This window comes from Budorcas taxicolor, chromosome 13 (genome assembly GCF_023091745.1).
Source record: "Budorcas taxicolor isolate Tak-1 chromosome 13, Takin1.1, whole genome shotgun sequence".
Classification (NCBI taxonomy): domain Eukaryota; kingdom Metazoa; phylum Chordata; class Mammalia; order Artiodactyla; family Bovidae; genus Budorcas; species Budorcas taxicolor.
This window is the reverse complement of record NC_068922.1, coordinates 23,875,269-23,902,824: the sequence shown is the minus strand read 5'-3', so window position 1 is coordinate 23,902,824 and position 27,556 is coordinate 23,875,269. Positions and strand designations below refer to the sequence as shown.

Below are 27,556 nucleotides of genomic sequence, written 5' to 3'. Positions count from 1 at the left end.
GGTCAGGGGAATGGGGACTGTTAAAAATGCATGCCTGGGACTTCCCTGGTGGTCCAGAGATTAGGACTCTGAGATTGCACGGTAGTAGGCTCAGGTTTGATCCCTGGTTGGGAAAATAAGATTCTGCATGCCACGTTGTTGCTGTTGCTAAGGCGCTTCAGTCGTGTCCGACTCTGTGTGACCCCATAGACAGCAGCCTACCAGGCTCCCCGGTCCCTGGGATTCTCCAGGCAAGAACACTGGAGTGGGTTGCCATTTCCTTCTCCAATGCATGAAAGTGAAAAGTGAAAGTGAAGTCGCTCAGTCGTGTCTGACTTCTAGTGACCCCATGGACTGCAGCCTACCAGGCTCCTCCGTCTATGGGACTTTCCAGGCAAAAGTACTGGAGTGGGTTGCCATCGCCTTCTCCTGATGCATGCCATGAGGTGTGGCCAAAAAATTAAACAAACAACACATTCTTTTTTGTTTGTGCATGTATGTGCTCATCTGCCAGTGCTCCCATTGCAAAACTGGAAGATTCTACAGTGTCACTAGCATGCCTTTGATGTTGAACACCAACAAGGGTAAGATTCTTGCCAAGAGAATCAATGTACATACTGAGCCTATTATGCTCTCCCAGACCTGAGACAGCTTCCTGAAACACATGAAGGAAAATGATCAGAAAAAGAAGAAAGCTAAAAACAAAGGCAGCTGGTTCACCTGAAGCCCATGCTACTCCACCCAGGAAGCCCACTTCATGAGAACCAGTGGAAAAGAGGCTGAGCTGCTAGAACCCATTTCCTGAGAATTTAGGAGAAAAATGATCCCAGGTTAAGAAGTGAAGTCACAAAGGATAGCCATGAGAGTTTACAGGCTGGAAAATATTTAAATTCACAACCTTTGGCTTTAGAAAAATTTCTCAATGATGTGCCTCTAAAACATCAATTTTGAATCTGTGTAGCTTTCTGGCAAATTCCCCAGGACATATCAGCTGAAGAATGGATAACATCATCGAACAAAAATCCAATTAAATTTCTGGAGACTATGCCAGAAAGGAGGATACACCACAAAGAAAAGTACTGGCAACTGAGAGTCTTACGTCTCCACTTCCACGAATAATGACTAAAATGCCTTCAGACGATTGTGCTTCTGCAGAAAACTATGAAACGGGACATCATACAAAGAGCAACTACCTGGAGGAACCAGAGAGTAAAAGAAAGCAAATTACCTCCAGTGAAGAATGCCAGCTTGCTTGAAGAAGGCACAATGGAACCACGCCGGCAAGTCTCATCGGCCCAGATTTTAGCCCGAGGCTAAGAAAAGCCTGTGGTGCACCCTAGTTGGGGCAGGGAATGGTGGGTGTCCAAGAGGAGTCATGGGAATATTAGAAAATATGTTGATGGTATATCATATAAATATGATAATTAGAATATGTATATCAAAATCTGTGAGATGGCAAAAATAAGGTAAACAGGGAAATTTAATTTTTAAAATATTTATTTGACTGTGTTGGGTCTTAGTTGTGGCACTTGGGCTCAGTAGTTGCAGTGAGTGGACTTAGCTGCTCTGAGGTATGTGGGATCTTGGGCTTCCCAGGTGGCTCAGTGGTAAAGAATCCGCCTGCCAGTGTAGGAGACACTGGTTCAGTCCCTAGGTCAGGCAGATCCACTGGAGGAGGAAATGGAAACCCACTCCAGGATTCTTGCCTGGGAAATTCCACAGACAGAAGAGCCTGGCGGGCTACAGTCCATGGGGTTGCAAAGAGTCAGACACGACTGAGAACACACACACATGTGGGATCTTAGTTCCCCAATCAGGGATCGAACCCGAGTCCCCTGCATTGCAAGGTGGACTCTTAACCACTGAACTGTAGGGAAAGTCCCACGGGAAATTTGGAATTTTAAATACCTATGTGGGAAAAGAAAACCCTAAAACTCAATGATGTAAGCTTCTACTTTAAGAAACTATAAAAAGAAGAATAAATTATACCCAAAGCAAAGTTAAAGGGCTTTGGAGACTAAAATTGTGAGCTATTATCCATGGGCAATGAGTGGCTAGCAGCATACCAGCACCCCCATCCAGAACAACAAGAACAGCCAGGCAGAACAAGGACTTATTAATTTATAAATATGTATTAAATCTATTAGATTGTAAATTATTGATGATAAATTATTATCTCCATAGGCAGCAGAAAATTTCTGAGGTGACTAGAACTAAAGGGGATAAGATTCTTTTTTTTTTCACTGTGGCCAAATGGGATTTATTTCTGGAATACAAAGATAGTTCAACATGCAAATATTAATCAACATAATACACCATATTAGCAAAATGAGGGAGAGTGGGGAATCCATAATCATTTCAATCAACGAAAAAAAAAGCATTTGACAAAATTTAACACTTTTTCACGATGTAAATACTCAACAACCAGGAATAAAAGGTAACTACCTTAACATAATAAATGACACATATGAAAAGCCCAGCACTAACATCATACTCAATGGTAAAAGACTGAAAGCTTTCTCTATAGGATCAGCAGCAAAACAAGAGTTACAACTTTCCTCATTTCCATTCAACATAATACTAAAAGTCTTAGCCCAAGCAATTAGACAAGAAAAAGAAACAAAAGGCATTCAAATTAGAAAAGAAGTAAAATTATCTCTGGTTACAGATGACACGATCTTACACAGAGAAAACCCTAAAGACTCCACAAAGAAACCATTAAAACTAATAGATGAATTCAACAAAGTTACAACATTCAAAATTAACGAACAAAAATCAGTTGCCTGGTTATGCATTGTTCTTGCCTGGAGAATAGCAGGGATGGTGGAGCCCGGCGGGCCGCCATCCATGGGGTCGCACAGAGTCGGACACGACCGAAGTGACTTAGCAGCAGCAGAAGCAACTTAGCAGCAGCAGCAGCACTTTAAGTCAGCATGGCAGGGGTGGCATCAATCCGTATGCAGGACAGGGATCAACGGGTTGCAACTGAAGGACAGCTGAGGACAAGCAGAGGGCTGGGAGCCCATGTAAAGCACTCCTGAAGACTCCGTAGGTATAGCTGATTTTGCATACTCTTCCAGCTCAATGAACCATGCTCTGCAGTGAGACCAAGGGCAACAGGAGTCTGGTTTTTCCTGAGCTTGTAAGTGTCTCTCACTGTGGGTGCATCTGTGTCAGTCGTTCAGTCGTGTCCAACTCCTTGCGATCCCATGGACTGCAGCCAGCCAGGCTCCTCCGTCGATGGAATTCTTCAAGCAAGAATACTGGAGTGGGTTTCCATTCCTTTCTCCAGGGGATCTTCCCAACCCAGGTATCAAACCCGGGTCTCTTCATTGCAGGCAGATTCGAAATGAAGAAATGAAATGAAGTCAGTGTGCATCTGACTGCACAGAATATGAATCTAGGGTTTAAAGATATGTATTTTTTAAAACAACATAGTTCTTATATCCAAGCCAACTACTTCACCAGATGCCCAATGCAATGGAGGTCAAGGACATGGAGGAAAAAGGGGAATCCTATTAGTGGATTAAATAAAAGATGTATGTTAGTCTCTGTATTGGATAGGATGCAGGCATATAAGCAGAACCACCATCTATGAGACAGAATAAGGAACATAAGCATTAGACCTTATACAATTATGGAAGTTGGTAAAAGGTTTATGGAAAGCTGTTGTCCCAGGCATCGGGAAACGGGCCTGAAGTTGCTGTAGGTCAGGAAGACCGGCAATGAGAAGGAAAACTCGGATAAGATTCTTGTATTAGTTTTCTGTTGCTGCTGTACCAACCAACCACAAGCTGGGTGGTTTAAGGTAAGGTAAGGTAAGGTAAGGTAAGGTAAGGTGAAGTCGCTCAGTTGTGTCCGACTCTGCGACCCTGTGGACTGTAACCTACTAGGCTTCTCCATCCATGGGATTCTCCAGGCAAGAATACTGGAGTGGATTGCCATTTGCTTCTCCAGGGGATCTTCCCGACCCAGGGATCGAACCCAGGTCTCCCTCATTGAAGGCAGATGCTTTAACCTCTGAGCCACCAGGGAAGATCTTATTGAGACAACACATTTATTATCTTGCAGTTACACAGAAGTCTGAAGAGCATCTCACTGGGTTATAAAATAGAAAACCCGTGGGGCTGGTTATCAGTGGGGCTGTGTTCCTTTTGGGACGCTCTAGGGGAGAAGCCGTTTTCTGGCCTTTTCCATCTCCTCGAAGCTGTTCCCATTCTTGAGCTCATGGTTCTCTTCCTTCATCTTTCAAGCCACCAAAGCAGTATCTCTCTGACCCATATTCCACCACCACCTCTCTCTCTGACCCCAGCCAGGAAAGGTTCTCTACTTCTAAGGACTCGTGATTAGAATGGACCTATCAGAGGATCCAGGATAATCTATTTCCCTGCATCAAGGTCTTTAATTCATTCACACCTGCACAGTAATACAGAGAAAAGTGGAACACTTAAGCTTCCTTTCTGTCCATAAACTCTCAAAGAAAATGATGTAAACATTTTCAGTAACAAATCATTAAAAACTCAGTTTGTAAAAAACACTGGAGTTGCTATTACCATTGATGTAACCAATAGCTACTACCAGGTGATTTAATTATTTTTTGGCATTTGATTTAGTCACTTTTGTAAGAGAGAAAATTCACAGATTTAGACAAAAAGCAAACAAATGTTAGTAAATATTTTATTTGGACATTTTCAAGTTTAACTTTGTAGCCACTTGCATTATCACTGAAATCTAGCAGATTCCCATTGTAATTTAGTTGCAGGTAGAGAGGTTGGAACTAGAATGTTCAAGACAGTTTATTAACATTTTGGAAAAAAAAAAATCATGCATCCCATGGATCTCCAGGCGTGCTCCCCAAACCCACCTTGTCCACAACCCTCCTCTTCCTTCTCCTCAATGCCTCCTTCCATGCTGGAACTGTGGAGTACTCTAATGCCATATTTTCCTTCCTCTTTTCACTTGATCTCTCACCTGTATATGTCTGGGAAGAACTGTGATGGAAAGTTCAGGGTTGTTTTGTAGGAATTTTTTTTTGGTTTATCCATCTGCCTCCAAGCGTCCCTAGAGAGTCATGTCCTCCGGTCCAGGCAAAGCCCACAGAAGTCGATTTAATGGAAATAGTTGTCCCTCTGTCATTTTGTGAAAGTCTAGTCAAAACCAGAGCCAGGGCTGAGTTGACTCCAGGTAGTAAATTAGAGAAGGTGTGGTTTGCATGGTGCCAGCAGCGAACTTAGCCTTGGTTTGGTAGTTAATAAAACTACCATTCACAACGGGTAGTCATTCACACCGGGCTTCCCTGGTGGCTCAGACAGTAAAGGATCTGCCTGCAATGTGGGAGATCTGGGTTTGATCCCTGGGTGGGGAAGATCTGGAGAAGGGAGTGGCTACCCACTCCAGTATTCTTGCCTGGAGAATTCCATGGACAAGGAGGCTGGCCGGCTACACCTGATGGGGTCACAAAAAGTCATTCACGTAAGTTCTGCAAATTGAATTTGGAAGTGAGGGAGTGTCGAGGGAGGGCAGGGAACTCGGAGGTGGTCAGTGTTTCTTTGGCTTGAACCTGAGCGCCACACTGTTGATGCAGAACCTCTGCCCAGAAGGCCCAGGTCCATCGGGGAACACATGGCCGAGGTGAGCTTCGCACTGCAAGGAGAGCAGCCTCTGTCATCTCTCACCAGGGACAAGGCTCTTTAAGTAAAACCCAGACAGATGAACCCCACATGGCGGGCCCACTAGAGTCTTTGAGCTTGGTGTTGGGAGAAAGTCTATTGTATCAGAATTTGATTCAGAAATGAAAGGATGTAGACCGCATGGGGTGGTAAATAGCTCTCTACTTGATCAGTGAGAATGTGAGCAAGTGATTTAACTTAGGCCTTGATTTATTCATCTATGAAATGGGGATGATAATTACACCTACGTAACAGAGCTGTTATTATGATTCACTGATACAATGCATTGGGACTTCCCTGGTCCCAGTGCAGGGGCCTGGATTCTATTCCTGGTCAGGGAACTAGATCCCACATGCCAAAACTAAGACCAGGGGCAGCCAAATAGATAAATATTAAAAAAAAAAAAAAAAAAAGCAGTAGCACAGTTTCTGAGTGGGTGAATCTTGTAGCCAGTATATTATTATTGTTTTTTTTTTCACTGAAGACAAGACTAAGCTACATTTATCTGCTTACAAAACCAGAACATTTGAGCACCCAAAGATATCAAGTTGAATCTGCTGTCTGGATTTAAGCCACTCTCTCCTGCCAGGCTCCCAGGAGAAATAAGCCCTGATGTCACCTTTAGTACTGCTCTGCTCTGCTTGTAGGCGACACGCTGCAGAGCGGGAAGGGGGCAGAGAGATGCCAGCCACCCTGGACCTTCCTGCCGCTCTCCCTGCACAACAAAATGTGAAGGGCCAGCTCTTTCTTTCAGACCTTCGCTCACTCCCATGTCTGCAAGGCTAGGACCAGGCAAGGCTCCTTCTCTGGTCTGCAGTGCCGGGAGTGATGGGAGGGAGGAACTGGTAGCAGCTCAGGAGAAACCCAAAGTGCTTCCGTGACAAAAGTGCTCCCGTCCATAACACCAGATGTGCAAGGACAAGTGAGCTCTCCACTGCAGTCAGGAGGCACAGGGGAAAACAAAACACACAAAGCAAAGACACCCACCTGCTTACAGACGACCTCTGTGCGAGCGAGTCCCAACGAGGTGTCAGCACGTCTCAGGATCCCCGTGTTACTCTCATCAGAGCCAGAGGTCCCGTGAGCCTCAGAGAACGAAGGCCATCCCGTGCCGGAGCAGAACTTCTTCTCAGAGCTGTGTTAGAAATCAGGACACCTACAGCTGTGAAAACTGCTATGAACAAACAAAGAGCACTGTGTGCCCCAACCCACGTCTCTACAGAGCACAAACTGATTCCCTTCTTATCTGCCAGATCTCAAGGCCAGTTCTCTGAACCACAGGGGTCTTCCCACTGCACCTCCACTATTCAAGATGCTGTCTTGTCACGTCAAAGATTTCTTGTTCCTTTGATGTTGAAGGCATCCCTCTCAAGCTTCGACAAGGACCAAAAACACGAGGAGCTTTGTGAACTGCTCCATGTTAGGAAACAGATTAAATGCCTGTGTTTGAAACGTAAGGAAGGGGGAAATCGAAGTGAAATGAGTGGTCAAAGGGTTTAGCATATCGTGGGTTCGGCAAATCAGAGAAACGTGAGAACTGATCAAATGGCCATGTTCAGCCACAGGAACTTTTGGTCTGAACACGGAGCCTGACTGCCTTTGGGGATTCAAGAGTTCCTCTGCCACTTCTTAGCTGTGTGAAACTGGACGGGCTGCTTCCCTGTCCAAGTCAGTTTTCTTACCTGTAACATGGGGACAGTAACACCTACGTTATAGAGATGCTCTGAGGGCTTAGGGAGCTATGCAGTGGAGCACGTAGTGACTAATAAGCCTGGGCACCCAGACTCGTCACTGCAGGGCAGTGACCTTCCTGGGAAAGCCCCACAGGAATGAATGATGCTGGGGTAGGGGGTGGGGAGAACAGAGGCACCAACAAGAGGAGGAGGAGGGCAACAAGCAAATCTACTCATCAGAGACCCACTCTCTAAGTACTTTGTTAGGTGAGCTCCTCTTCTTTCTTTTTTAAAAAAATTTTGGCCACACTTTGCAGCATGTGGGATCCTAGTTTCCCTAACTAGGGATCGGACCTGCGTCCCCTGCATTGGAAGCACAGACTCTCAACCACTGGACCACCAGGGAAGTCCCCAAGGATGAACCCCTTTATATCATGCTAGAAAAACAAATTCCAGAAATTTAAATGGCAGGGAAATGGCTCTCTCCATCTGGGGGAGAGACAAGAAATGAATGGTAAATTCTGCAAAACAAAAACAAAAACTGAGTGAAAAGAGGGGCAAAGTGGCAAATAATCAACCCCCTAGACTATGAGCACAGAAGGAAGCTCAGTTTAGAGCACACACCCAGCAGAAAGAGTCTAGGGTAAGTCAGTGACTCAAACACTCCGGTCTTGGGACCCATCTGTTACTAAAAAATTATCGAGGCTCTCTGAGAGCTTGGTTTACATGAGTTGTGCCTATTAGCACTTAACAAATTAGAAATTATGAGTGAGAATTTTAAAGACATTTATGCATTGAATTATTTTTTAAAATAATAAATTCATTATAGGCTAACACAACCTATTGTTACAACAGATAATTCTGTTTTCCAAACTGAAACAAACATTTAGTGGGACGAGTCGCACTGTTTCATAACTTTGCAAATCTCTTTTTAAAAAATTACTTTTATTGGCGTGTAGTTGCCTTACAGTGTTGCGTTAGTTTCTACTGTACAGCAAAACGAACTGGCCACACATATACAAACGTTCTTTCTGGTTTTGGATTGCCTTCTCATTTAGGTCACCACAGAGCCCTGGATAAAGTTCCCTGTGCTACACAGTAGGTTCTCACTGGTTATCTGTTTTACACATAGTATCAATAGTTTATCTATGTCAACCCCAATCTCCCAATTCGTCCCAATCCCCCTTTCCCCCTTGGTATCCATATGTTTGATCTCTATGTCTGCCTCTATTTCTACTTTTTGCAAATCTCTTTAAGGTCTAGCCTTAAAAAAAAATGGCAACTGAATCTCCAGATGTGCCCACGCATTCAATCTGCAGCATTGTTTTGACTAAGTGTAGGAAGTGTAGTCTCTTGGACGTGTGGGTGTGTGCTAAGTTGCTTCAGTCATGTCCGACTCTGTGCAACCCCGTGGACTACAGCCCGCCAGGTTCCTCTGTCCATGGGATTCTCCAGGCATGAGTACTAGAGTGGGTTGCCACGCCCTTCTCCAGGGGATCTTCCCAACACAGGGATCGAACCCGGGTCTCCTGTGTTGCCAGCAGGTTCTTTACCATCTGAGCCACTAGGGAAGCCCCAGTCTCCTGGATACACAGTTAGAAAAGAAAGCATCTCGAAGAGCCCTGGAAAGATCCCAGGAACTCAGGTACAGCTCTGAGGTTGACTTCTGAGAGCCTGGGGTGTGAATCCGGGCTCTGGTATGTCTGTATGACCTTGGCAAGTTATTTAACCTCATAAAGTCTCTGTTCCCTCGTCCACAGAATAGTAACAGCATTGTTACCTCACAGGGTTGGGGAGAATTGACTGAGATGCTTTCTTCATTTAGCATTTTTACCATCGTGTTGGACACATGGTACCTAAGTTAGTGGTTATGATTTTTAAAATATCATTATTATTAACAGTAACAGGAATCCATGAAATTTGGGCAGCTGTGGGTCCAATTAGAAGTGTCTGCACATTCAGACTGGGGCTTCCTAGGTGGCTCAGTGGTAAAGAATCTGCCTGCCAATGCAGGAGATGCGGGTTCGAGCCCTTGGTCAGAAAGATCCTCTGGAGAAGGAAACAACAACCACTCCAGTATTCTTGCCTGGAGAATCCTGTGGACAGAGCAGCCTGGTGGGCTACAGTACACAGGGTTGCAAAGAATTGGATATAACTAAGCACGTGTGCACACACCTATTCAGACTGGGTTCTCTGCAACCCCTTTTCTTTTCCAAGGGTTCAAAAATATTCATCTGAGCCACTTTGGTCCAGGGAAAAACACTGTAAATATCCTTTAATCATAGCTTTTCCATCCTCTACATTATATATAAACTAGTGATCATTAAAGCAAATCTGATGGAGAATTATGAATATAATAATTTTTTTAATGAATGAATCTAAGACTAATAAAAAGTCATTTAAAACATTTTATGGGAAATGATAAACTTTTATTGATGCAATTAACAGAATCTGGAGATTTTACCAGGTAATATGAGAGGCCCATCATATATCATTTAAGAGGGAAAACTTAAATATTAAGGGCAATTAGAAATTGCAATATATATATTTAAATGATTAGCAGATTGTAAGGCCTGCCCTTGAGAAACTAAAACCATTCTGGACCATCTTTACTCTTAAAGGGAGTAAAGATGTATATCATGTATACTCTTTAAGGGATTCCTTTTATTTAGTTTTGTTATATGTTTATTTGCTTTGTTTTTGTCATTGTTTCTAGAAACTCCATGGCCCCCAGACCAGCAGCAGAGGCACTTGGTGATAACTGACAATCCTCATGGTAGAAGAATTTCCATTCATTTCAAGGAACAGGAGCACAGAAAAGGTTAACAATATTACCTAGTTCCTACAACACGTGGGATGCCAGGATATTCTGTAAAAAGGGAACTAACATCAGGCTCTCAGTTTCCTTCTATTCTAAAAAGATTTATGACCATGAAACATGTGATCTCACAGTAGATTTTAATAAACACATCCATAATTGGAGAGGAGGAAGGAAGGGGAATAGAGGAAGGGGTCGAAGTCACATAATTCCAAGGTTAATGAAGTGACAGTCTGGAGTCCAGTGCTCTTGACCTAGAAACCCTGGATCAAATGACTCTGAGTTGGAGAGTCAGCAGCTCCCCTGAACAATACTGATTCAGCTCAAAGAGAAGTTTGCAGGCAGCAAGGAGCCCAGTGGCCAAGTGGCTGTGATCCCTCATCCACTTAATTTCTTAACTGTTTAGTTTTGGTTGACTTATCACCTCCTTTCGACTGTGTGCGAGTATTTGAAGGGATGTTCATTTCTTCTCTACCCCTGCTCTCTGTTACTGAGGATGGAGACTGGGGACAGGAAGAGAGCAAAAACGAGAGGTCCAACAGGAATCCTGACAGTTATCTACCCTCTTGACTGGGAAGCACTTTCAGGAATATAGTCTTCATTTATAGATTCTCATTAATTAGAAGAGATTTCTTAGGAGTTCCTCATTATCAAAAACACTTTCATGCATAAGGCCCTAAGAAGGCTGTGTCTGCAAGAATCTCATTGCTAACATGTATCTGGTGCTTGGCAGGGGTCAGGCATTGCTCTAGTGCTTTCATGTGTATTAACGCATAACTCAGTTACTCCTCCCAATAGCTTTATGAGTTCAGTACTACTAACACGCTCACTTTACCAGTGGGGAAATCAAGGCACAGAGGGGTCAAGAAACTTGCCCAAGGTCATACAGCAATTAAGCCAGGATGTATATCTACAGACTTCACCACTCTACTACATCGTCTCTCTTATAAACAAATGCATCTTTAATAACACAGAAGATTCTAGAACATAAAAGATTCTTATGAATATATTCTTATTTTTCTCAGACTAAGCTGCAGGAGGCAAAAAATAGAACAAACTCAAAAGTCCTTAAGAAATGAAAATGGGAACTGCAACTAAAGCTAAATGATTAAAAAGAAACAAATAGGTTGGCAGATTGGCAGATCAGTAAACTAGCCACGTGCTGAAAGGGCTTTTGGAGACCTGGCTGGTTTTATTAGTGTTGGCTGCCGTGGGGATGGTCACTCAACTTCCTTAATTTGGACTAGCAATGTGCTAACACAGTAGTTACTGCTCATGGTGGTCTTTCAAGTTTAAATTACCTTAAATGAAATAAGATAAAAAATTCAATTTTTTAGTCGCATCAGCCACATTTCAGGTGTTCAATAGCCACACATGATTAGTGGCCACCAAAGTGCGTGGAGCAGATATAGAACATTTCCATCACTGCAGAAAGTTCTACTGGACAGAGCTTTTTGCTCTGGTCTCTCCAGTCCCTCCCTGCCCCAACACTCTGATTCCCCAACAGAGCCTGCGAGGTGCCCATGTTGGGCACTGGGTAGTAAGAAAGTGTCATCTTTACAGGTGCAGAAACTGGAATACCAATGAAGTCAAAACAACAAAGACTAAAACGTAGGAACGTGTTCTCGCAAGGATAACAGTCAAAAGCTAGAAACAGAACCTCTGGCGGCTTACTGCAGTCACAAAGCCATCTCTTCTATGTTTACAACACGGTTATTTGGCTAAAAGCAGGTTGGCCATCTCAAGGTCCCACCTCTCCCCCTTTAAACAGAACCAAAGGTCAAACAGTAACTGCTGCTGCTGCTGCTGCTAAGTCACTTCAGTCGTGTCCAACTCTGTGCGACCCCATAGACGGCAGCCCTCCAGGCTCCCCCGTCCCTGGGATTCTCCAGGCAAGAACACTGGAGTAGGTTGCCATTTCCTTCTCCAATGCATGAAAGTGAAAAGTGAAAGTGAAGTCGCTCAGTTGGGTCCGACTCTTAGCGACCGCATGGACTGCAGCCCAGCAGGCTCCTCCATCCATGGGATTTTCCAGGCAAGAGCACTGGAGTGGGGTGCCATTGCCTTCTCCGAAACAGTAACTAATGGTTCAGAAATCTGCGTGCATTTTACCATTCACAGCTTCCCCCAGGCCATCTTCTCAGCCTGACTACCATCTTTGCTGTCTCTTCACCAGCCACTGACAGAGTGAATGAATCCCAGCGAAGGCCTGCCCTTCTGTGAGCATGAAGGAAAATCAATCCTGATCGTTGCTCATCTTTGCAGGCGGGGTTTGGCTTTCCAAATTCAGCCCCCATTAGCAGCCAGCAGCCCGGGAAAGCCCAGTCTGCTGAAAGCCCAGAGCACATAATGAAGCACTGCCTAATGGAAGATTCACAGAGCTGGCTTGATTTATATTTTATTCTAAACCAATTTAGGGTTGATGCAAAAGAAATAAAAAACATCTTTGAACTTCTGAAAAATGGGACTTCAAAGATGTTTTCCTTTCTTCTTCGTCAAATCTACTTTTTTAAGACTGTTTCCTGCATGTCTAAACAAAAAAGCCTTTGTTGAGAGATTTCAGATCCTGATTGACTTAAAAGAGGCTTTGAAATCAAGGAGCAATTAAATTTACTTTTAGCTACATAGAAAAGGCATGGTATTCACTACTGTCAAGAACTGTGGGGAATCTATCCTCATAAAATTCTACATTTCCTAAATTAAATTATAAACCCATTTTTTCCCTGGGAGAGATACAGTTTTAATCACATGGGTCAAGCAAATACCATTATGGTTTAGATGTCTTTAAATACTTTCCCAGGGAAAAACTAATAGCTTTATCTTAAGGTGCCCACCAAGTGTTTTTTTTTTTTTTTTTTTGGTTTGCTTTTTGATATTTCTTGCAGATACAGAAAGAAAGAATATAGGCTAAGATGTTAATGCTATAAATAATAATAAGACAGGCAAGAATCTTAAATAAACAGCCCTCCTTATAGTAACCAAGGTAATCGGGAAGGGCAATGAAAACCATTGTATGTATTGGGTTGGTCAAAAAGTTTGTAAGATCCTATGGAAAAACCCAAGTGAATTTTCTAGCCAATCCAATATTTATCCAAGGCCCCCAAAGACAGAGCACTATGACTTTTGAGGCTCACTTTCCTTTGGTACCTCTTGGTCTTTATCTCACCTGAAGAGCGGGCTGTCGCAACACACACAGTGATACATCCCTGGTTCCTTGTTATTCAGGTAGATCCCACTGAAAGGCTGAAAGTAAATGAGATATATCACTGTTCAGGTTTCTCATAACACCAGCAGGACATGATACAATAGGTCTAAATCCAAGATTAAGTTCTCCAATAAAGGAATTGTTGTACTAATTTCACAGAGTGCAAGTATTACTGGAGAGAAAATTACAACATGCTCAGTGAAGCAGTCTGCAGGCTTGTTTACGACCGGCCTTTATTGTGCCAAATATTCAAATTATGACATTAATAATGCTTTGTATTTATATAGCACCTTTCGCCCAAGAACATCAAAGCCTGTGACAAAGCAAGAGAATGGGCCTCTGGATTGTGTTAGATCTCGGCCTCCATTTCAAAAGTTAATACAACAGGAATCTAGTCCACTGACTAAAACACTCTGAAATCTCCAATTAAAGACAGGATATAGATACATTAAAAAGCAAAGCTCAGTGAGATTGGGGTTGCGCCTTTAATATGCTTCACGTGGTGTTTAGGATACTTCATACTGAATAAATGCTAAATAATGAGCGAGATTCTCCCAGTGCCTTAGTTACTACTTAGACGAAATTACCACGTTAAATTGTGGCTTAAGGAGTTTGCAGGTTCCGAGAACAGGAGTGAGCCAAGACTATTATATATATATTTTAAATGTTATTTGGTAAACTGATCTCATTGTTTGGAACAAAGACCATTTTTGCCCAATTCCATCTTTTCTATCAAAGAAGTTTCAAGAAAGAGAAACTGTTGCATGAGCCTCCTGTGAAAATCCACAAGCAGTGGCTGATGGCAGGCACTGTCCTACTCTGGAAGAGAAGCTGAACACGGGATGGGTCACTGAGTCCCCGAGCTGATTCAGGAAACAGGCGGCCCCTTCAGCCCTCTCTAGACAAATCCCCAGTCAAACGTTCACATTCCCTGTGGTAAGAGTAACAGCACATTTTCAGGGAGCAGCGTAACAGTCAATTGCAAATTAACCTACTGAGCCCACCATCTGGGCACACTCAGATGTTCTCCCTCTAAAATCCCTCAACTTGGCTGCAGACATCAAACAGTGGTGAGCTGGTCTTTTTCTGGCCTGTCCCCTTGAAGGCTTGCACCTCACGCTGGCACAAAGGGGTATCAGGGTGAAAAGGAAGTTTCGCCTCCCTCCCACCTGGGCTGAAGAGACAAACACGCCAAAGGGCTACCCAGATGTGAAGCTGATCTAGAAATGCCTACTTATGGGATCTGGACAGCATACTAATATTCACAATATAATGTTTTGTTATTGCAGGGGCAGTTGGACAGAGGAAGTGACAAGGAACTGGTAACCACAATAAGTTAAAAAATCAGACATAAAAGAATCCTTCACTGACCTATTTTATGAAATGACATCTCTCCTCTGCCTCCTTGCCTGATTTCCTACTGTCTACCCTCTCACCCTTTCTCCTTAATTTTATACAAATCCTGTCATATTATGTAGGGCCACACTCAGCTTCTATTTCACTCGCTCATTCCAGTATTACTTGAAAACCAAGTGTGTATCCAATGATGCACTGGGTACTAAGGTTGCAGAGGTGGAAAAACAAAACAGAATTAAACTAACCATGGTTCCTGCACTAGGAATTTGCCAGCAAGTCGGGAAGAGATGTGAGCTGGCAGTGGTCACACCATGTGACCGCAGTTCTGATGGGGAAGTTAGCAGCGAGCTGGGGTACCACTAGTCCCTTCACTACTAGGGAAGTCTTCATGAAACCTTTCTGGACCAGGTAATATATGAGATGTCGGAGATCAGGGTTTTCTTTTTCTTTAACCTTTTATCATCATGATTTTTCATTGCATGGCTGACTGGTGTTTATTACAGGAAAATGCCAAGACACTAAAATGAGTTTTGAAGGATGAGAAGGAGTTAATCAGATAAAGGAGTTAATCAGATAAAGAAATTTCAGACAGAGCATGGGCTGGGCGGCTCACGTCACAGAACAGAGCAATGTGGAGAAGGAAGACGAGGTTGCTGGAAAGGCAGGGAGGGCCAGATCATAGCAGCTTTCATCAGACCATGCTTCTTGTTGTTGCCCAGGCGCTCAGTCATGTCTGACTCTTTGCCACCCCATGGACTGCAGCACACCAGGCTGCTCTGTCCTTCACTATCTCCTGGAGTTTGCTCAGACTCATGTCCATTGAGTCGATGACGCTAAAGAGTTAAAGTGCCAGCTTACTGAAGATGGAAAGCCATTGGAAACTTTTAAACTGGGTTGCACACACAATCAGAGCTGGTTTTTAGAAGGAGTGCTCAAAGGACAGTCAAACAGCCACCAGTTCAGGCCTGGATTTAACTATGGCAAGAATAGTGGAAATAAAAAGATGAGGACGGATTTAAGAATTGTTTTGAAGAGAAAACTGAAATGAGTGACTGTATAGGGAGGGGTTCAGAGACAGAGACAGAAAGATACCCCCATCCCTGGGTTTTCGAAATCTATCCTATGGACTAAATGTTCTGCACTTCCACGGACTGTAGCCTACCAGGCTCCTCTGTCCATGGAATTTTCCAGGCAAGATACTGGAGTGGGTTGCCATTTCCTTCTCCAGGGAATCTTCCTGACCCTGGGATTGAACCTTTGTTTCCTGCATTGCAGATGGATTCTTTACTGCTTTACCACAGGGAAGCACCTAAATGTTTGTGTATCCCCCTCCAAATTCATGTTTAAGCCCTGACCCCCGAGGTGATGGTATTGGAGGTGGGGCCTTGGGAGGTGATTAGTTCATGAGGGTGGAGCCCTCAAGAGTGGGATTAGTGCCCTGGGAAGAAGAGACATGGGAGAGATGACCTTTTTCTCTCACACACTGGGACACGGCAAGAAGGTGACCATCTGCAAACCAAGAATAGAGTTCTTATCAGAACCAAATTGTTTGGCACCTTGATTTCTCAGCCCCCAGAACTGTGAGCAACAAATGTTTGTTGTTTAAGCCTCCCCGTCTGTGACATCCTGCTAGAGAAGCCCAAACTAAGACTATGTGTGCACCAGCGTGGCCTTTCCCTTCTTCGATCTTGTCAGTACTACACACCTGTTGGAAACAGATGATACACTTAATGATCTGCAGGTTATTTCACAGAGAACTATTTACAAAGATGGGGACAGGGCTGATGGATACCAGCCAGGGAAAGTGAAGCATCCCTGGGCCGGTGACTGAAAACACACTGCCCTATTGGCCTGTGGGGCACAGAGTGGGCAGATCCCATGAGGCCGAAGCTGGAGGGGCAGGCTACCTGCAGGGGTGGGGGGTGGGTAGGCTGCAAGCTGCGTGGGAGGAACACAGCCCCAGGGGACCCTCAATGCCTGTTTTTCTACTGTGTCCTCTGATCTTGCTGGCCTCTCCCAGGGGCCTAACTCAATCAGGAATCAAGAGGGCAAGGGAGCTGCTTAGCCTTCCCAGAGTTCAGAGCAGAGTGAAGCACGTGGATGGCAGATCTGGAAGGAAAACAGTAACCTGCACAAAACCTAGCTTCTACTGACATTTGACTTTTTTAAAAAATATTTATTTATTTGACTGCACTGGATCTTAGTTGTGGCACATGAGACCTTTAGCTGTGACATGTGAACTCAGTTGCGGCATATGGGATCTACTTCCCTGACCAGGGATCGAACCTGGGCCCCCTACGTTGGGTGTGCAGAGCCTTAGCCACTGGACCACTGGGGAAGTCCCTGATATTTGATTTTTAGTTACTGCTCAACTAGTCTGTGAACCCCTTCGTCGTACCTGGCAGAGGACTAGCAGGTTACTGCTGCCCAACAAAAAGCACATGCAACTGAATTTTAATTTTGAGTCACCAAATAGAAGGCTGAGGTGTTTCCCTTCTCTTTTCCTAGCCTCATGGAGCTTATGGAGGCTTATTGTTCTACTGCATTCTAAAAAGTTACATGTGGAAATGAATCAACTGAAAGGGATTTATAACATTACTTAAAATAATGGATGATGCTCATTTTGTAAAATGGCCAAATGCAGAGTATAATACACCATCTGTTTGAGAATCCCACGTATTTATTCTCCTAAACATCTGGCAGCTTATCTTCAGGCTGCCATTTCCAACTCCAAACCCTGTGTGGCTCTGTCCTTCAGAATAGGGCTGACTTACAATGCTCCGGGAAGACACACAACTGCTCGGGGAATCACAGGTAGCTCTCTTGTGCTATCTGCATAATGGCTAGTTTCCTGTGTCTTTCCTGGGCTTACCTGGCTCAGTGGTAAAGAATCCATCTGGCAATGCAGGAGATTCGGGTTCAAATCCTGGGTCAGGAAGGTCCCATGAAGGAGGAAGTGGCAACCTGCTCCAGTATTCTTACCTGGAGAATCCCATGGACAGAGGAGGCTGGTAGGCTACAGTCCATGGGGTTACAAAGAGTTGGACTCAACTGAGCACACACACACATAAGGAGTACTTGCTCTATGCTGGGCTCTTTTCCAGGCACTGGAGAGAGACTCAGCCGTCAACAACACAACTGACCAGCTAAACAACAACAACAGTCTCTTTCTGAGAAAGCCTTTATTAAAACCCCACCCACAGGAAGTTTTCAAAAATACCAGTATTTCACCAGAATCTATGGGATCTCCTGGTCTATCTAATGACTTTGGATTGGCAGTGAAGTTGAAGGTGAGACCATGATTATATGGCTCCAGCACATGGATAGCTTACCTGAATTTTGCAGGGACCTCTAACTTCAAAGATATAAATATCCTACAACATTCAAAACCGCTGTGCTGGGGTCCACTCTAGGGGGTCTGATTCACAAATGAAAATATCTACTAACCTGGCCCAATAGCTATTTTCCAGTGGTCATATTTGGGCCTAAGACAAATGACTTGCTGTGAAACGCAGCGTGGTAAAAATGGTACTATACTGAGTAACCACTGAGGGGTGCTTTCTCAGGAAAGGAAAGAAAGCCAGGGTTACTGAAGACAGTTTCAGTAATATGTCCCCCTCTTGGCCTGCAGTGGTTCAACAGTCCCAACGCTTGACTTTTTGAGCCCCCACTACCTGCAGGATATGTCATGTGCTAGGATGTCAGGTACTGAGCAGGGAAAACCCAGCTTGGGGCTGGAGAAAGGCTTCCCTTTGGGGGTGAGATTGGGGCCAAGAGCTGAAAGGTGGGTTTGAATGAGTTGGAGTTGGGGGAGGACACAGGGTGAAAGGGCCTAAAGTGGGGAAAGCCCAGGGTCTTGGAGCTGAATGAGGAAAAGTGGCCAGATCTGAGGATGGGGGTGGGAGGTAGGGACCAGAGCTTTAGGGCCTTATTAGCCACTTTTAAACATTTTTCTTTTACTTTGAAAACAAGAATTTAGAGTAGGGGGTGATGTGGTCAGATCTGTTTACAAAAGATCTGTTTCGAGGCTGAGAGAATGGCAAGGTGAGGAGCAAGGACGGATGTGAGGAGCACAGCTGAGGCAGCTGCTTTTGAGCCAGGGATGGTGGGGCCTGGGCCAGGGCGAGCGGCAGAGAGAAGTGGGGTGATGAGAAGGTCATTCAGGAGGCTGAGTGGGTGGACTGGCCGCCGGAGGGCAGTGTGTCCAGAGAGAGGTTTCTGGCTTGCATAACTGGAAGGATATTCGTAGCCAGAGGAGAACAGTGGAGGGTGCCAGATTAGTAGAAAAAATGATGAATTGTTTTTTTTTTAATTGGAGGGTAATTACCGTATATCATGATGGCTTTTACCACACATCAACATGAATCGGCCATAAGCATACATGTGTTCCCTCTCGCCTGAGCCCCCCTCGCACTCCCCGCACCCCTCCAGGCTGTCTCAGAACACTGGCTTTGGGTGCCCTGCTTCATACATCAAACTCCCACTGGCTGTCCATTTTACACATGGTAAGGAGAAGGCGGGATGAACTGAGAGAACAGCACCAAGTTAGGTTTTGTAGTGAGATCGATTCCAATTTCTCATGCACCACACCCAACACATCTACTCAGGAACCATAAATGAGTGTAGCTTACCGGCTCTGTCCCTTTTTCTCTCGTGACATGGAACTGCTCTGGTGTCAGCTTCTTCTGCCACTCACTCTTGGAGAGAGCTGGCTGATGTTTTGTAAGAGACCCTGTATTGTTAAACAGGAATTTCAAAAAAATGAAAAAAGCAAGGAACACTGAGGTTGACTTCCTTGGATTTGTCTAAGAAAATTTAGTTATTTCTCCCAAAGAATTAGAGTCATGCCTTCACTACAGATATTTGTATTTTAATTGTTTCTTTGTATTTCATTGCATTTAGACCCTCCAAATAACTACTCTATAAGAATGTATTTAGTAGCAGTGGTTGACAAATTGCAAATTATTAGATGGGTGCTATTAGCTTCAAATGATGTCTTTGATCAAGTTACGGATTTGTATATATTTCTATAGAATTAAAATATATCTTGCTTCAAGAAAAAAGCCAGGAAGGCACAATGAGCTTTTCTTGCTAAGCCTCTCTCCTGAAGTGCACCAGTTGCCAACAGAACACACCATAACGTCCCCTCCACTCCCAACCTTTCCTTCTTCACAGAGACCAGAAAGTTCAGGTACAAAATGCTTTAATTGACTCGTAAGAGATGAGTAATAAGCAGAGAGCCAGTTTTCCAGTTGTACTGGGGCACAGAAGTTAAAGAGGCGGCTGAAATATGAAATAAAGCAGAATAAATTCTCCTTGGTTTGCTAAGGGTAGAAATCAATCCTTCTTCCATAACTACGTTCAAAGGAGTATTTCCTGTCAGGATACAGCTGGGAGTAGCTGTGAGACTGGAGAGAAAAGATCGTTGAGCCAGTGGGTTATTAAAACCCTCTTCCTTGTTGGTTTATAAAGATATCTCTGATTTTGTTCATCAAAGGAGGTCTCTATTAAAAACTCTTCTTGTGTGAAAAATAGAAGACTCCTACAGCACACATTCCTGAAAGGGAAACTGAGACCTACCATACTCTATGATTGGGCTTCATGGTTTTTATCCACTTGTGTCTTCCTTTCTTCTGCTTCCTACAGCTTCTATGTTACTTTTATTCCAATGAGTATAAACAAAGTAACTAGCATAATACTCTCTTTGGCCAAAGGGTTGGGAGGTGGGGAGGTGGGAAGTCTAATGTCTATTATAATGTTCTAATCACCCAGTGTTAAGAATATGAAAGGATCATATCATCTGCACACCTCAGCTTACACAGGAGAAAACAGAGTAGTGATCGAAGGCTTTATTAGGAAGGTGGCCTTTCGGCACAGAGTTGAAGGAAATGTAAACAGACACATCAGATGAATACCTGGAAGACCACTGCAGGCAAGAGAAGCAACAGGCTGGGTGTGCCTGGCATGTCCCATGAACAGCAAAGAGGCCGGAGCGACTCGGGTAGAGCCAGCAGGGAAGGTTAATAGAAATGAGAACAGACAAGCAATGGGGGCCAGACCACTTAGAGCCTTGAAGATTATTATTTCAATCAGTTGGTTAAGACTGAGCTGGGTCCTCTCTAGTTGCGGTGAGTGGAGGCTGTTTCATTATTGTGCATGGGTTTCTCATGGCAGTTGCAGAGCACGGGCTCTAGATGTGTGGGCTTCAGTAGTTGTAGCACGTGGGCTCAGTAGTTGTGGTGCACGGGCTTAGCTGCTCCAAGGCACGTGGGGTCTTCCCAGACCAGGGATCAAACCCATGTCCCCTGCACTGGCAGGTGGATTCTTAATCACTGGCCCACCAGGGATGTTCAGGCCTTGAAGGCTTTTGTAAGAACACTGGCTTTTGTTCTCAATGAGTTTGGAAGGCAGTGGAAGGTTAGCAGAGGCATGGAATGACCTAGCATATTTTAAAAGAATTAGTGGCAGTTGTTCCAAAAAAAAAAAAACAACCAAAAAAATGAAGCAGGGTGAAAGCTGAAGCAGGAGAACCATTACAGAGGCAGGCCAGCTCTGGGAACTGTGGCAGCGTATATCACGGCTGCAGTCTAATCATCATGTTTACTTATTCCACCTGGTGGGGGTTTCAGTATCTATAAGACAGCTCACAGGCTATGGCTCAGAATATTATCTGTATCCCTTGCTGAAAGGCAGAGACCTGGATTGGGGTTGCAGCAGTGTAGTGGCTTAGACGTGATCACACGGTGGACACAGTCTGATGGCGGAGTGGGGGGATCTGCCGATGGGCCAGTTGTGGAGGTGAGAGAAAGCAAAGGTCAAGAGTCATAAGCCACAGCTTCTGGGCTCTGGAAGATGGGGAGGACTTCGGGAGGAGTAGGTTTGGAAACATGGTTTTGAATTCGTTAACTTTTAAAATGCCTATCAGGTATCCAGGTGCAGGTGTCAAGTAGGCAGTTGGCTATATGGATACAGAGAGGGAGAGGTCTAAGGTGGAAATGTGCACTTTAGGATTCCTCAGCCTGAAGCTGTCTTTTATCTTGGAGGCTGAAAGATCCTCAAGTCAGTGAGTGAAGACAAAACAGAAAGGCCTGAGGATTGTACTCTGAGGCTCTCCTTGATATACAGGTTGAAGATACATGGAGGCAAGCAGGCAGGTGGGAAGGAAACCGAGATGCAGTGTCCTAGTGAAATGGAGCAGGATCCTATGGTTCTTCCCCAACATGTCCTCAGTCTGCCTTTTGTCTGTAAAATAACTTTAGTCAAAGAATAAGTTTAATCAGGAACTTCCCTGGTGGTCCAGTGGCTAAGACTCTGAGCTCCCAGTGCAGGGAGCCTGGGTTCAATCCCTGATTAGGGAACTAGATCCTACCTGTCACAACTAAGATCCCAGAATAGCCAAATAAAAAGTGTATTTAGAAAAACCACCAACATTTAATCAGAGAAGTGAGAAAATACAGAAACAAAACAGTCAAATGAGACAAAATAATAATAATTTAGTCATTAAGCAAAGTCAACGACTTTTAGTTCCTTCTCAAGGGATGCAGATATTATTCTGAGCCGTATAGCCTGTGAGCTGTCTTATACTGAAACCCCCACCAGGTGGAAGAAATAAACATGATCAGACTGCAGCCATGACATAAACGACCACAGTTCTCAGAGCTGGCCCGGAAATAGGAACAGACCTGCCCCAGAACTGAAGATGAACTGTACGTGAAACAATCAATGGCACCGATTAGATCACCGCATAAGCAATTTCAAGATGACTGTCAGAGCTGACTGTGCTGTTTCTGCATGTAGCCCCCTCCCATCACCTACTAAAGCTCTTGCGCACTGAAGGGGGGCGGGGGAGTCACCCTTCGGACAGGAGTCCTCCTCGCCCCTGCCTCGCCAAGCCCAGGTGGCGGGCCTCTGAAATTAAGCACTTTTCGCCATTCTCTCCTCTTTATTGGCTTTTGAGCAGCGAGAAGTGGGACCCTACTTTTAGTTAGGCTTTTCGGCTCTCACCGCGGGACCGCTGCGCTCTCGCAGCACCTGGCCCGCGGGATTTTCCTGAGCAGTGCTGCGGCCATGACGACGCGCCAGGGTGGCTGTGAGGAACTGCTGCTCCTGGCTTGCTGGCCCCAGGAGGCGGGTATGAGGGACATTCCTAGCAGCTGCCGAATCCGTTTTGTTTCGGGGATCCTCCCTGTTTCTCCGCTGCTCGGCACTGGCTGTCAAAGTACACTTTTCCTCGGTGGAATGGAAACGTGTCTGGATGAGCCGATGAGCTCCAAGACCCAGTAAGTCAGTCCACCGGTGTGCAGCCGGGCTAACTTCTCTTTGAGCACAAAACACTCTTTGGGCATTTCGCCAGTTGGTTCTGACATGGGTATGACGTCGAGGAGCGTTTGTGCTGGGGACTCTGTGTTGGTTATCGTCTTGAAGAATTTGTGACAGTTCTGTCTTCTGGTGTGTGAGTGTATATTCCATTTGTGTGAATGGTATCTTTCTTGTCTTTTATAAAAAATGGGAGATTTGGTTCAATTTATTTGAAAATTTTTAGCTATGAGATTATGAATAAAGAAAAAGAATTTTTTTTAACAACATATGGCAACAGTATTCTTTAGACTCCAAGAAAAAAAAATGGGTTAAGATGAAACTCTTCTGAAATTCCCAAACTGGTTCTTTCTGCATATGCAGTTATGAAATATGTACATAAGTCTGCCTTACATAAGTATTGGTATAACAGTTCAATTACTTTTGGGGGGTTTTGAAGGCTTTAAAGGGTTACAAATTATAATATGTAATTAAAGTTACTAAAACTGATGAGGGAGCACTTCAGTGTGTAAAGCAAGTGGGATACATGTTGTTGGTGAGAGGAGGTATAAAGAATGGAGGCATTTTTTGTTGAGGAAAAATGATGATAATAATTTTGTCCTGGAGCTGGTTGTGATCTCAGAGGGGAGAGCAGTGAGTGGTTCTAAAGAGAAAGCTTAGTTTCCTGCCTAGGAATTGAACCTGGGTAACCTGGATGAAAGCCAGGAATCCTAGCCAGCAGACCACCAGGGGCAAGAGGTTAGAAGCAAAGTGGTCCTGGCTCTTTCCCTCATTTGAAAGCAAGAATGTCTCAAGGAGGCAGAAACTGTAAAAACAGGTACAAAGTTTATCATTAGAGTATACAGCACAATAAGTGGGAGGGCATACAGATAAATCATTTGTTATTTAAGACAGAAGAATACACAGCTGGAGAGAAGGGGCAGGGGCACCCTCTCTAAGGAGGAGGAGGGCATAAGAAGTAAGGCAGAAATACACACCCAGAGAGGAGTGTGGGTGTCCTAAATGAGAAGCCAGTAAAAAGGTGATTTAAATCCCTTAATTGGACAGTTCTTCCCCATCTTTGTTTACATTTGGCCAATTCTTTTTCTTCCACAACTGACTGGTCCTTGAACCCTCCCCATGATAAGTGCGCAACTTTTTGCTAAGATGGATCCCATCACAGAGGCCTGGGGGTGCCTGTCCATGCTTATTATAGGGTGGGGCCCCTCCCTTTTCGACCCCCAAGAAGCCTTCCTGCGCATGTGTAGACAGGGAAGTTTTCTTTGACCTCAGGAGTCGACACCTTATCTCTTTAGCCAAGCTCAGTTTTTGCCACTAGCTTTGTCACTGGAGGGTTTGGGTAAGAAAAAAAGCTTGAATTTTATTCCACTTGACAAACACCAGCTGTCCAACCCAGGGGCCTATGTATCTCCTACCTCAGTTGTTTCTGGATGGGGACAACTCATATGGATACAAAAAGTGACAAAAGGTTTGTGAAAAAAGGGAACTTTGAGAAGAGTTTTATATGTTGTCAGGAGTGATTAAGATTAGACTGGATTTAATAAGGTAAATATACTTTGTTATTAATAGTAAGCTGCTATAAAAGTAGAATTTGGTTTTCTTTTTCCTTGTTAAGAGATAAAAACTTTCCTGGAATATTGTGGTGCTTTTGACAACTGATTTTAAGTTTCTTTCTCTAGCTAACTTTGAGTATCCCAAAGGGCCTATAGGCATCTCAGAAGAAATGTTAAAGTAACTAGGATTATTTGGTATGTTAAATTATATGGAACACATTTGATTAACTTTCAGGTCATAATGCTGAATTGGGTGAAAAATTTAAAGAATTCTAATGGAAAGCTATTGTTTTGCTTCAAAGCATATTTTTGACCCCAATGTTTGGGATGGAAGTTATCACAGAGTATAATTACTTACGATGTGTACCACTGCTGGTTTTAAGTTTACTGCTAAAAGTACATGTACAATGCTTGAGTGACAACTGTATATAAGTGATAAAACGTATAGACTATAAAATGTCTCCCTGTCAGCATCTCTCTGTACTTGTTATGTCTGATTAGTTTTCCCTCAACGTGGATAATTAAGTACACAGCATAGGGTTAAATATAGCTACACTTTTATCCTTTCCATTCACTTATGTAATTATAACTAATGCTTATTGTATAGCTACTAAGCACCAATACTGTAATAAAACATGTTTAGTTTTTTCATTTATTCTGTATAATAACCCTATTATTATCATTATCCTTATTTTACAAAGAAAAAAAAAAACAGGCTTACGCTTACCAAGTTCAAGACATGCTCAAAGACACACAGCCAGTGGGTGTGGCACCGTCAACACTGAAACCCCTTAACCACAAAACTATTAGCTGCCTATCATTCTCAATGGTTGCCTACTATTTGTTGAATTGAACTTTCATGGTTTACTTAAGCATTCCTTAACTGATGGACATTTGGGTTATAGCCAGTTTCTCCTTCTTAAGAGTAGTGCTGTTAAAAGCATCTCTGCACATATAACTTCGTTCTTCTTTGGAATTATTTCCTTAGAATAAATTCCCAAGGGTGGGTGTCTGATAAGTGAGCAGTTCCTGTTAAGTATTGGTGTCTGGCCAAATTTTAATGTTGCTGAAGAACCTCAGATTCCAGGGCAATTTATTAGGCTGTTTCCGACAGCACTAAGTACAAACATAAAGGGCAAATTTCCGCTGAAACCATCAGCCTCTAAAGGGGAATGAGGAGGGCTCCAGCCCAGAACTGTGATGCCTGAAGCACCACCTGTGGTTCTCAGGAAATCAACACTTAGTACTGAGTGGGCAAAGAACAAATAGGAGATTGGCTGACTAGAGACACCAGGAGGGGTCTGAAGTCCGTGACCCCAAGTCATATTTGATCAGCTCCCATTGCACCCTGCCAGGGCTTTTATTTATTTAACACTACATTTTGAAGTTTTCAGGGGATAAAAAGAATTCCGAGTGACTGGGGACATTTATAGCACAGCTATTTATCTTTAAATATCTTCAATGGACACATAACAAATGGATTTCAAGATGGGCTAGCTGGGGCAGCTGCCCAGAAAGGCAATCAACACATGGCACTGTATCCCCCAAACTGGACGTGAAATACAGTGCCAGCTGACCCAAGATCCCACTAGAATCCCCTTTAGTGACTCTGTACTAAGGATGAGGTGTCAGCGTGCCCCAATCCCACAGAGCAGCCAAAGCTATGTCGTAGAAGAAACGCACACTTTCCCCCGGTCTGTGTCACAGCCACTGACTAACGATGGTTATCAGGTTAGAGTGGGGAAGGGATTACGAGTCCCCACATTCCCCCTGGGTCCTGGAAACACAGATATAGAGGTCAGGGAGCAGATCCACAGGCATGCAAAGTTAGAACTGCCTGCTTCTGAGAAGCGGAAAGCAGCAGGCATAACTGGATGAGGGGGACAGTGTAATTAACAGCGCAGGGGGTGGCTGCAGCAGAGAGCGCTCTGGGCGGGCTGCTGACCCAAAACCGCCATCCTTCACCTGGAAGCCCGGCTCCAGAGTACATTTTTTCCAAAAAAAAAAAAAAAAAAGTATGTGTGCACGTGGGAGGAGAGGACCTGTACTTTTCCACAAACCCTCATACGGGTCAGGGACTCCCCCGCCCACGCCCCTGCAAGTTTACAGCCCGCAGTCCTTAGATGGCAGGGGGTGGGCGGGCAGGAGCTCCCCGACAGAGCTTCCGGAGAATGGACGAGTCAGGTCCAGGCCCAGCCGGCTGGGGCCCCCGAAACAAGGCAAGCGAACAAAAATCGAAAGCCGGGAGGTGAGGGCGGGGCCTGCGAGGCCTACCTGCTTGCGGGGATCCAGCACCTGCGCGGAGGCCGCCGCAGTCCGCTCGGCCCCGCGCAGTCCACCCGGGCGCCTCGCGGAGGGCCAGGCCCCGCAGAGCCCGCAGGAGGCGCGCCATGACGTTTAGCGCGGCCGGGCGGAGCCCACGCCACGGCCCCGCCCACTCGCGTAGAACCCGCCCCCGTCTTCGAGACTCGGTTCCGCCTCCTTCCTCTTTCCGCTCTTGTAGGCACCACAGCCACCGCTCCGCTCCGCTCCGCCTGTTTTTAACCTTCCGGAGCTCCTGCCCCCGAGCTCCTGCCCCCGCACTCCTCCCGTTCCTCCATCCCTCCTCCTAATCCCTTTCTGCTCCTGTCCCTACCTGCCTCCCCTTGGCCTTCTCTGGTACCCTCTACTCATGTACCACCCCCCAGCTCCCTGCGTGCCTCCACCACACCCTTTCCTGCCCCTACCCTTGCGGCTCCTCCTCTGGTCCCACCTAACTGCATGCATTCCCACTCTGCTCCCCACCCCCAGCCCACTAATGTTTTAGTTGGTTTGCATTTTCTAGAATTGCTTATAAATGGAACCATTTTTTGGGGGGGGGGGTGGGTCTAGTTTCTTTCATGCAGAATAAATGTCTTGACACTCCTTCCAGTTTTTGCATATAGCAACCGTTCATTCCTTGTTAGTGCTGAGTACTATTCCGTTTATAGCCGTACCACATGTATTTA

At 44.7% G+C, this 27,556-nt stretch overlaps 1 protein-coding gene across 3 annotated transcripts; it reads right to left on the bottom strand.

The window, feature by feature from the left end:
- Positions 1-1,212: 1,212 nt before the first annotated feature.
- MSRB2 (methionine sulfoxide reductase B2) lies at positions 1,213-26,966 on the bottom strand. Of its 3 annotated transcripts, none has more exons than XR_008200490.1 (6): positions 26,844-26,966; positions 19,332-19,432; positions 13,306-13,382; positions 6,636-6,783; positions 4,844-5,622; positions 1,213-1,315 (listed from the first exon to the last, which is right to left on the bottom strand). XR_008200490.1 is itself a non-coding variant. In XM_052650988.1 (5 exons), exons 1-5 carry the CDS (start codon positions 26,959-26,961, stop codon positions 5,518-5,520), a joined length of 549 nt encoding a protein of 182 aa, XP_052506948.1. In that variant the 5' UTR covers positions 26,962-26,966; the 3' UTR covers positions 4,758-5,517. The 3 variants fall into 3 exon arrangements, 1 of the variants encoding a protein (XP_052506948.1); XR_008200491.1 differs by lacking the exon at positions 1,213-1,315 and adding an exon at positions 2,115-3,306; XM_052650988.1 differs by lacking the exon at positions 1,213-1,315 and having other exon boundaries at positions 4,758-5,622.
- Between the last annotated feature and the right edge of the window lie 590 nt (positions 26,967-27,556).